Source organism: Quercus suber, unplaced genomic scaffold (genome assembly GCF_002906115.3).
Source record: "Quercus suber isolate HL8 unplaced genomic scaffold, Cork oak 2.0 scaffold_29, whole genome shotgun sequence".
Taxonomy (NCBI): domain Eukaryota; kingdom Viridiplantae; phylum Streptophyta; class Magnoliopsida; order Fagales; family Fagaceae; genus Quercus; species Quercus suber.
Window position 1 is genome coordinate 608,887 of NW_027069494.1, and position 11,835 is coordinate 620,721.

The 11,835-nt window shown below is 34.5% G+C and overlaps 1 protein-coding gene across 1 annotated transcript; it reads left to right on the forward strand.

Moving 5' to 3' along the window:
- The first annotated feature begins 10,377 nt into the window (after positions 1 to 10,377).
- LOC111989001 (glycine-rich cell wall structural protein) lies at positions 10,378 to 11,606 on the forward strand. Its single transcript, XM_065770320.1, is given in 2 exon segments — positions 10,378 to 10,731; positions 10,734 to 11,606. Coding segments are annotated over 2 exon segments (717 nt in total). The 5' UTR covers positions 10,378 to 10,439; the 3' UTR covers positions 11,159 to 11,606.
- The last annotated feature ends 229 nt before the right edge of the window (positions 11,607 to 11,835 follow it).

Here is an 11,835-nt window from a genome sequence, read left to right on the forward strand (position 1 = left end):
GATTTTACGATCTCATCTCACCAAAACGTTTAGAATTGCACTAGGATCGTAAAAATGGTAGGATCGTATGAGATCTTACTGAACCTACCCAAACATTAGTTTTTGGGTTTTTTATTTTTATTTTTTAAAGGGATAAATTTTTGGTTTTGATGAAGAGCATCCGCTTCTGGGTTGGATATGGCAAATGTAAGATGAGTTTAGCATAAAGGCCCTTAAAACAACACCACCACCCCCCCGCCGCGCCCGCGCCCGCGCCCCGCGCCCCCCCCATTGGGTTGGATATGGCAAATGTAAGATGAGTTTAGCATAAAGGCCCTTAAAACAACACCCCCACCCTCCCCCCCCCCCCCTGGCTGGGCTTGTATAAAGCAAGCATTGCAAAAAAAAATTTGCAATACTGCTACAGTGCAATTCTATCTTTAGAATTGCACTGTAGCATAATTGTAAAAAAAAAAAAAAAACTAATATTTTATTCGGTTTTCCTTTATCAATTCCTCTCTCTAGCCTTTTTTTTCTTCTTCTTTTTTAGTTCACTCATTCAATCCCTCCCCCTCTCTCATCCCTCTCTTCCCTTTCATTTTTTTTCCTCTCTAATTTCTCTTGAATCAAGGTTTTGATGTGTTGGCAGATGGGTTTGATGTGGTGGAGAGTTTCTGTGGTGATGGGGATTGGTGATTGAGGGTGACGGTGTGGAGCTTGCTGTTCGGTGTGGTGGAAATTGGTGTGGAGCTATGGGTGTTAACAGTAGATCAGATCGGAGGGGAGGTGGAGAAGCACCAAGCCACAAACAGAGAGAGAGATGAGAGCGGGTTTTGCATTGATGGGTTTTGCCGATTTGGGTTTTGCAGAAATGAGAGTGGTTTTATTTTATTTTATTTTATTTTTTTTCGCCGATCTAGGTTGATATAGACGATGGAGGATAAAGGAATGGAGTTGTGTGGAAGAAGGTGAAAAGTAAAGTTAATGGAGGAGTCTGGAAGGTAGCATGTGGAGGAGAAAATTGGGAAAAAACAAAAAAAAGAAAAAAAAAATTTATTGCGTAGAAATATTATTTTAATGAGTAGAATAGGAAAATAAAAGTTGGGATGTTGGGAGTATTGTAAAATTGTATTGTATACTTGATAAAGTGGCTTTTTGGAATGGTAAAATAGGATGAGACAAAATTTCCGGATGTGGATGCTCTAAAGCTTTAAAGGTTTTTATTTTTCTATGCTGTGATGGTGTGGCTTTTTATTTTTATTTTTTATATAAAATTATGTTAACCTAAGCAAATGTTTTCTAATTTTTAGTTCACTTGTAATAAAAATGAAGGAATGCTTCATCATTTCTAAATGAAGAATTTATATTGGCTTTGCTACATTTTAAGCTATAATGTTGTCAAATTTGTTTGATCAATATACTAATTTGTGTTATAATATTACTAAAATGTTTTTCTTATATATAATTTTATCAGTATGCTTATATTTGTATATTGATTAATTGATTTTTTTGAGCAAGCTCTGTAATTGTTGCTGAGTAGTATAACTTGAATAGTTGAGTATGAAGTTGTATCTTGATCTTTTTTGTAGCTCTAGTATACAAATATACAATGTCTACATAGATGATAAAATAGTTGATGATGATTAGGATGGTGGTTATAAGAACTCGATAATAAGAATAATTAAATGTTCACTTCACCTTAATATTAAACTTACTTTTGGATTTCATATTTTAGTTAGCTAGTTTCCATTTGATAACTTATTTTGGATTTCAAACTTGGAACTTGGAAAATATTTCCATATTGTTGATAAATATTTTGATATTTGGTTGCTAATTAAACATTTATTGAACTTTTTAGATACATTGGGTCAAAACGTAAATATATTTGTTTTGTTAGTATAGATGTAGCGATATATGACATGCAAATTACATCATATAATGGAAATATTTGTTTTTCTATGGATAAATTCATAATTTACGTGATTATTCAACATATAAAGTCATTATCAATGTGTTTTTTGCTTTAAATATGAAAATATGTAAGATCTTATGATCTACGATCTCACCTACCTCTCACAATCCTACGTAAGATTCCGATTTTGACAACCTTGTTTACCATTGCTATTTTAAATTGAGTTACCATAAAATGCACTATGGTGCTGGGATGTGGCAGTGTGCTTGGTTGAAAGAAGACAGGTTCTTTAGCAAAGCAGCAAATGACATGGTATTAATCTATTAATCCTCCCTCCATTAGTGTGCATTTGAATTGGCTTATTTGTTGAAAGTGGTATACAAGTAAGTTGGAAGTACAAAAAATAAAATAAAGCCCTTGTTTATTTGCTTTTGTTGGGTGGTTTACTTAAAAAAGTGGGAATTTACTAATTTGCTGAAAGTGGTGTAGAAATGAGTAGGGTGTGAAAAAATATGCAGTTATTTTCTTTTGTCGAGTGAGTTAAAAAAGAATAGTGTTGCGGTATCTTTTATAGTGTTTCATGTTTATAGTTCAAAAATCACCTTCTACTCCCTAACTATCTATGTAAAAAGATAAAGAGCAAAAGCAAGTTAAAATGTTGAGGCTCACAACGTGCAATTGCAACAATCAAAGAAGCCTAGCAAACAGCCGAAGCAAATGCACATTAAAAAACATTGAAAAAGAGAGAAACAGAAAAAGAAAAGAACAAAAATTTCATTTGAAGGTGTGTTCATAATAGTATCGGGGTGAAGGCTTGCCTTGCTAGAAGAGGAATAGGGGATGAGGATGTGTGTTCCATATGTCGAAGCAAGCTAGAATCCATAGTACATGCCTTGCGAGATTGCCCTCGGGTTAGGGCTGTGTGGCTTTAGCTGGGTGTTAAGGAGTCGAATCAAGTGTTTTGGGGGAGTAACCTTCAAGATTGGTTGGGTATAAATGGGAAAGTAGGTAGCAAGATGAGCAATGGGGGAGTGCCGTGGAGTGTGCTATTTTCCTTTACTGTTTGGCTGATTTGGAAGAGCATAAACCAGATTATGATTTTTGGGAAAATGCAAAATCCCAAGTTGTCATTGGAGATTGTGAATCAAACAATGGAGTTCATGTGTTGTGTCAACTCCCCAAGAAATCCAGTCCAAAACAAGGTGAAAAGGATTTGCTGGGAGAAACCCCGTAATGGTTGGATGAAGTTGAATACTGATGGGTGTGTTGATGCCTGTTGGTAGTCCAGGACAAGCTGGTTGTGGAGGCATTGTTAGAGACAGCCATGGACATTGGGTATTTGGGTTTTCTAGGCATATAGGGATAACTAATAGTTTTGTGGCAGAATTGTGGGGCTTAAGGGATGAGCTGATTCTGTGCAACAATCTAAGTATCATTTTCCTTCTTGTTGAACTTGACACTAAGGCCGTTGTGGATATTTTAAACAGGTCAGATTATGTGAATAATGTGGTTTCCTTGATTTTGGATGATTGTAGGTTGCTGGCATCCTGGTTTCATCGGATCCAATTTAAGCACTATACTGCCAAGCAAATGGGTGTGCTGATGTGCTCGCAAAGAAGAGTGTTGGCCAGGAGCTAGATTTTGTGTCTTTTGAAAGTCCGCCTGTCAACATTTTTAGTGTTTTTGAGCAAGACCTTAATGGAATGACTTAATAGGCTGTGTCCTGAACCTGATGTAGTTTTTTAGTTTTTAATGAATCGTCGTTTTAACCACAAAAAAGAAAGGAACAAATATTCATGTTAAAGGACAATTGTATGGTACACTATTTTGTAGGGGTATTAGTGATAGAGATGCCAATATGGTGGTGCTGGATCGGATCACAAAGGTCTCTTTCCCATCTTGTCTCCTCCTTGGGGCAGAGAAAATCCATTCAAAGTGGGCACAAGTTAGGTTGAGCTGGGACTAATGAAGACATTTTACTATCGTTAATGAGATGGCATCGATGTTGATAAGAGAGAAGAAGGGCGGAGAGTAGTTGCAAGAGTATTAAGAAAGAAGGATAAGTATTTAGTGCTATTAAATTGTTAATTTTGATATTAATTGAGAAATTGATTTTCTTTGGCAAATCCATTTTTAGAAAAATTTCACTCTTGAACTTCAATAGCATCTCCTTCTGAAACTCCTTTTGAATTTCTCACATTTCATGGGAAAAGATATGAATTATCAGCTATATGAAATGAAAATGAGGGTCTTCTTCAAAACCCACTTACACATGCTTCACATTTTTCCATCAAATGCCATTTGATCATCTTCTAAGATTAAATTATGGATTGAAATGGAGTGTCTACGTAAGTTAAGACTTTTTAGGTGTACATTACAAATATTTTTGGACCCCATTCATGGTCTAGCTTAATGAACATGGAACGTTTTCAAAAATGAGAGGATAGCCACATCACCTTGGGCTTCTAAATGACAACAGCCAATATTGATATGCACTGTCTTGAAGTTTTTATTGGGCCTTTATTTTGGTTTCTAAAGAGAAGATATTAATGGGGTAGTGGGGTTCAATCTCAAATCCATAAGGGGGACTAGACCAGGTTATGACACCAAAAATTCTAAGTAGGCCAATCATTTTGCTACCAAATTTAAACTAGGCAATACTAACAAGATTAACCTTGTTAACACTACGAGATTTTGTATCAAAGCCACTCGGGGTATAGTGCCTGAAATGGTAAATATTGGCATCCCACTTCAGAATTTTTACTTATCTTTTGGTATTGAGTAAACAAGATTCATCATTACCAAAACAAAAATAACATGCAACTATGCAAACACGATTCATTACACAGAAACATGGTTTCAATACAAAAAATGTGGGTATAGCCGCGGTTTTTGTAGTGAAACCATGTCAGACCCATAGTCGTGGACTTTAGGCCACATCTTCAAATGCGGCTATAGAAAATGCAGCCATAGGTCAAATGGGGCTATAGCCGTGTTTTTAGGAGCTATAGCTGCGTTTTAAAAACGCGGCTATCAGACGCATTTTTTGTAGTTTTAGACACTTCCATTGACTAAATTATCTCTGTAAGCATTAACCATTTCATATTGCAATATCATCAAATGATTCTAACAAAATTTGAAAATCCAAATTCCTGTAAAATCCTTCAATGGCTCTCTATCGAAGCAAATGTAGAATGGCAGCTCAGCCCAATTTGGGTCTATCTCTTCTAGATATTGAAAAATAAATATATTGTAAGCCTTTGGAAGCCAAAGGAATATGTATATTAGAGAATGGATTTTAATAGGAGGCACTAACCTCTAGTTCATTTGCAATTATATCAACATTAACTGTCTTGATCTTAAGGGCACTTGTTAGCATTTCTCCAAATAAAATACCATCTTTGCTTGAAATACAACCACAAAAAAATTGATAAAATTGAAGAGAGTGAAATGAAATCTATATATTACTAAAAGCTGAAGTATAGCGTTTAATGCTGTTACTCTCACGTTGCGCCATCAGCTGCCACGTCATTTAAAAAAAAAAAATTTCATACAATTTTAAAATGGTTTTTACAATTTTTAGCCCTATAAATACAACCCACTACTTATTTATTTACTTCCACTATCACTCTATAATAAATCCATCCCACTACTTATTTATTTACTTTCATTATCACCCTGTAAATTAATCTAGCACACCTCTTATTTATTTAGTTTCACTATCAAGCCCAACTCAAAACCTTTTCAATTCAGTTTTAGGGTTTTGTGTGAGTTTTTTCAGCTTAAAAAAAAAAAAAAAAAAAAAAAAAAACCAATGTTGAAGCCTTTCAAGCTTTAGGGTTTTTTTTTTTTTAAAATTAATTAATTAATATTTCTTTCCAATTTTCCTATCATTGTTTTTAACATTTATTTTTTTTTAATATTTACAATTCTCCAACCTTTCTCTCTCTCTTACCATTTCATCTCCTCACTACTTCTTCAATCTTTCTCCCTCCCTTACTTTTTCATCTCCCCACTACCCTCTACATTAATATCATTCTTCCTCTATTTTTGTCTCTTCTTATTCACACACTCTTACTATAAATTTGTCACTATCTTTTCTATTCTATGCATAATTTTTCCTCACAAAAAAATGGTTCTCTCTCTCTCTCTCTAAATTTTTTAGTGGATTTTTTTATTTATTTATTTTTCTTGCATCTCTACTTTAGGTTGATAATTTTTTATATTCTTTAAAACTCTATTTTGGGTTAATGCGATTTAGTTTTGTTTTTTAAATTGTTGTTGTTGTTGTTTTTATTTTTTTTATTCTCTTTGATTGTTAAATGTTATCATATTGCATTGTAAAGAATTAAATATAGCATATAAAAATATAATATTATTATATTACATAGCATGATTTGAATAATTTGGTATTTATTATGTTATATATCATGATTTTTTATAGTGCTCAATTTAGACGTTAAACTATGAGACTTTACTAATTTTTGTTTATTTTCTAATCCTTTGTGGTGGACAAAGTACTCATAATAGTTGTATTAGAAGTACTCTATAATGCTATTCATTTAAAGAAAAGCAAATGTTAGCCAAACGAAAATAATCGAATAGGTGATAAATTTTAACTTTTGCAATTTTATTTTAACTTTTATTATTTTATAACAATGCATGTATAGAAATTTAATTCTTAGATTTTGCTAATAATTGTTTATTTGATAATATATTTTGGGTGGCCGAAATTATAATTTTTACAAAGGAAATAACCTTAATAGATTATCAAAAATAAAATTTTATCCTAATATTGGTTCAATTGATCATTGTTAAGTTTTATGATTTTTTTTTTAGTTTACGTTTTTTTGGTGTTTTGGATTGTTCCTATATTATAATTATGATTGTTCCTATAATAAATAAAAATATAATTACGAAATACATTACTCATTATTAGATTAGTTTAAGTTGTAAAAAAAAATTTAATAAAACTACCATAAAAATAATTATCACACACAATGCACGGATTTGCGGCTAGTTTAAATAAAATTTCGTGCTACAATCCCCAATTAACAAAGTAAAAAAAAAAAAAAAAAATCCAGATTTGACCTGTATCAAGTAGTGAATACGAGTTTAGAAATATTAGGGTTTAATTTACAATCATATTACCAACATGCCCAAAATTCCAGGATGATGAATCTTTTTATTTTTATTATTTTATATTATTTTTTATAAAAAATTATTATTGTTGTTAAGTCACATACGATCCTAATAGATTTTGAACTTATAACCTCACCCTCTATCTAAAATTTATAAGGAGAGCAAAAAAAAATTGAGTTAGAACTCATTGGCGATTCTAAGATATTACTTAAAGCTACGATAACGTGGCAAACACAGTGGAAATAAACATCCCATCTTCAGACCTGAAGAAAAATAAAAAAAGTCTATTAAGAATGGGAAAACAATATAATTGTGATTGTATCAAAAGATATGGCCAAAAATGGAGATGGTATCTTGCGTGCCCACTCTTTATGGAATGGGCCACTCACAGACATGTGGGTTCTGCTTCATAAAGTGGGCACATAAGATGGTTTTTGCCAAAATGAGTTCATCCATTTTAATTGTAGACAGCAGCACGTAAGCAAATGCCATTTTTACTGTTTTGAGAACACAGATATGGTGGTCTTAAGAGTGTGGTTGGGCTTATGACATTGGCTTTAGCATTTGCTTATGATTATGACAAGAGTCAACTATTGCACCATAGTTTGGCCCGTACGTAACTAAAGCAAAACTTAAAAAGTTTACCTAGTAATTGAACACACTTCAGAAGATTTTTATTTTTTATTTTTAATAAAAGTAAATGCTATTCAAGAAAAAGGAAAAGAAAAAGAAAAAGAAAACAAATGGTATGCAGTATGCACTAATATTAGCATTCTCAAGAAATAAAACTTTTACAATAAAGATGGCTAAATTCACCTAAAACCAGTTTGCATCAAACTCAACAATTTGTAGACCAAATTTATTTATGAACAGTACCTCAATACAAGTATTGAGACATTGTTCATCAACAAAACACCAACAAATAATTTTATCTCTCTCTCTCTCTCTCTCTCTCACACACACACACACACACACACACACACACCTTAGACCACCACAATCCACCCTTACCACAGACCACAATTAATCCACACTCAAGTTGAAACACCTTCAACCACCACAAAATTCGACCAGTAGCGCATCCTAGTAGACTTACTCAAGATCCTCCTTACATCAGTGAGCCCACTATCTTTGTTCATGTATGTCGTCGATCATCACATATACCAGTTCCCAACACCATACGTGATTGAGTGAATTGTGGATTTTCTGGATTGATACAAGTGGAGCAGGGAAATCAAATTGGATCGATGTAGGTTGTATGGGGAAAGATTGGTTTTTTTTTTTGCAGGTTGAATGTGTTGTGGATATTTTTGAGTTGATTTGGGGTGAATGGAAAAATCAAATTAGTGTAATTCGAGTTGTGATTTCGTCTTGGAGTGTAAATGTGTAGTGAAGAATGAAATAGAGACTGAGTAGAGAGGTTGATGTCAGTATACCAAATATGTGAATAATGATAGAAAAAACGGAATTTTTATATTGGATTTCGCTAAAACTCTATTGAACCTAATAGTAATGGTCTAATTAGTCCTTCTACAGTGTCCCCCCTTCTGATATATAAACTTATTAATAAAATATTGATATTTTCGTATCCATTCAAGCATGCACTCCTTTAGATAAATAAAAATATTTAATAAAACATCGATATTACCATATCCATTCAAGCATGTCAAGCTAAAGTGACATCAAGAATGCCCTGACCATGCTACGATTTGGACCTGTATTACACGTTTAAAAAATGTTAACATGTAATCGCGGAAGGACATTGGAATTATAGAGCTTAACTTTCACAGTATGCATAAAAATGAACATGTGAGGCAAAGCAAATACTCAAAATTACTCAGAGAACAGACTCCATTAACATAGAATGGAAGGGGCCATTGTAGTCAAACACACACACACACATGTGACATGTGTACGCACAAACTTATAAGCTACTCGAGATATCAAGTCACATAATCAAGGTTTATATATCCTAACTCCACTTGTGTTAGCTTGCCAGGAAAGGACCAGACTTAGCACATGATTCTGCTGTTTATGATAGTCAGTCTATGTACATCATGTTCTTGCTTTGTGACAATTTTGGCACGTACTATAAGAGGCTTTGTCCTACTAACTCATCTGCTTCAATTTAATCTATGAAGCTCTTTCGTTACCCAAAAAAAAAAAAACCTTTACTTGTGTTTATACTTAGAATTCGTTTGGATACAACTTATTTTACTAAAAATTGAAAATTGAAAACTGAAAATACTAGCAAAATAATTTTTAAATGTATGAATAGTGCCGTGGAGCCTATTTTTAACATATTTTTTTGAATAAAATAATTGTGAGTTCTGTGAATAGTACATGAATAATGCTCCTAAAAGCTAAAATGCGTACATAAAAAGAAAAAAGAAAAAAGTAGAAACACTAAAAACGCAAACGCGCAGCAAATAAGCCCAATCCAAAAATATCCTTAGTATCATATATTTTTTTACAGTCAATTCAAAGCTCGAAAAATGAAAGAAGGTAGCTTGACTAGCATAAAATTTTAGTTTTTTTTTATTGTTATGAATAGATTTACTACATATACAACTTAGGGCATTGCCTACAAAATTATATATGACTAATTCTCATTAGTCTATTGAAGATCTATAGGTGATTCCAAAGTTTTGAAATACCTAAGGCTTGATTATTGTTGTAATTAAAGTTTAACTTTGTCACAATTTAGGCCAAGAGCCTTGGAGCTTAGAAAGAAAAATAGGTAACAAACTCAAAATACTAAAATTTTGACTCGAAAATTTTGGTTTAGTTTTGTTAAGAATGCAGTTAATAGCCGTAGTGGGGTTTTCAATTTCATATTCATTAACCCAAGCAAACCCAAAAGACAATTCATTCTAATAATTCCTATATGTATATATACCTTCTAACTATGAATCGTAGAGTCTAAAAATTAATTCCATTTGTTTGTGAACAACAGGCTTCAGGAACGTTGGGATGGGTTTTTCTGACTTCGGAGAGTTTGGGCTTGGGAATAGAAATCTCGGCTTAAGTCAACTGATTAGAGTCTGTCAGTTGGGTCCGGTCAGTGACAGTGGACGCCATGTACGTACGATTCAGAAGTAGTTGGCAGATGAGGCTATTAGCTACTTCGATATTAATGAGTTCACCAGCCAATATGCCAATAAGCATTCATTTTCCCAAACCAGTTGAATATTCAGCCATTTCATTAAGCATTTCTTAGTTGGCCACAGTCGAACGTACAGAAATGTGAAGAAAACTGAGAACCCCTTTAATTACGTGCATTAATGTCGTCCTCCGTATTTGACACTATAAAGGCTACCGATACTCTTTTCTAATCTGTTAACTCAGCAAACATATCCTTTCTTTCTTGTACCAGTATTTGTTTCCTCTTATTCTAGAAAAGAAGATGGGGAAGCTTTCTAAGTACTGTGGTGTGTTTGGTGTGATGTTGGTATTGTTAGTGATAGCTGTAGGGACAATAGAATGTAGGAAAATTGAAAAAGATACATTTTTTGATGGCATAGGAGGTGCAGGAGGCGTTGGGGGTGGTGGAGGAGGGGGAGTTGGAGGAGGTGGTGGTGCTGGGGGAGGAGTTGGAGGTGGTGTTGGTGGGGGTGGGGGTGCAGGTGGTGGCATTGGGGGTGGAGGTGGTGCTGGTGGGGGTGTAGGTGGTGGCATTGGGGGTGGAGGTGGTGCTGGCGGGGTGCAGGTGGAGGCATTGGAGGTGGGTCTGGTGGTGGAGTTGGAGGGGGTGCAGGTGGTGGCGTCGGAAGTGGAGGTGGTGCTGGCGGGGGTGCAGGTGGAGGCATTGGAGGTGGGTCTGGTGGTGGTGTAGGAATTGGAGGTGGAGCTGGTGGGGGTGCAGGTGGTGGCATCGGAGGTGGAGGTGGTGCTGGTGGGGGTGCAGGTGGAGGCATTGGAGGTGGGTCTGGTGGTGGTGTAGGAATTGGAGGAGGAGTTGGTGGGGGTGCAGGTGGTGGCATCGGAGGTGGAGGTGGTGCTGGCGGGGGTGCAGGTGGAGGCATTGGAGGTGGGTCCGGTGTTGGTGTTGGTGTTGGTGGGGGTGCCGGTGGTGGCATTGGAGGTGGTGGCGGTGCTGGAGGGGGTATTGGTGGTGGATTTTAAACCAAAAGTTGAAGTTTATATCTTGGAATGTAATGTACTGTAGTATAGTATAGTACCATGGTAGTGCATGGATATTGCTTATAAGCAATTGAAATAAATTGAAGAGCAAGAGCTTTCTCAATAGCTTCCTTCACTTCGTCCAGGCAGATTATAATTCTTAAGTTCCATATAATCATATGAAGTGGGGACGGAGTCAGGATATTAATTGAGGGGCTGAAGTATGATTTTTTTTTTTTTTTTTTTTTCATGAAATACAATAATTCATTAAAATTCCACGAATCCTTATAAGATTTTTGTTTTGTTTTGGTTTTTTTTGAAAGGTTAAAAATATGGGCTTCTTGTTAGATTTGTTGTTGTCATTTAGGCTAGTTTTGTTGTTGTTTGGGTTATTTTTGTTATTGTTTGTGTTAATTTTTGTTGTCATTTGGACTATTTTACGGTTTAAGAGGTCAAATATTATGTGTGGGTTTGGATATGTGTTTTGCTCTCATTTGCATTTTCACCCCTTTTTTTTTGTTAAGTTGTAAAGATTGACTTTTCAATCGTGAACAGTATATTCATGTACTGTTTATCAACCCACAAATATTACTTTTTAATAACTTTTTTATTAAAAATAAGTTTTACAATACTATTCACATATTTAAAAATTATTTTGTTACAGTATTTTCAATTTTCAA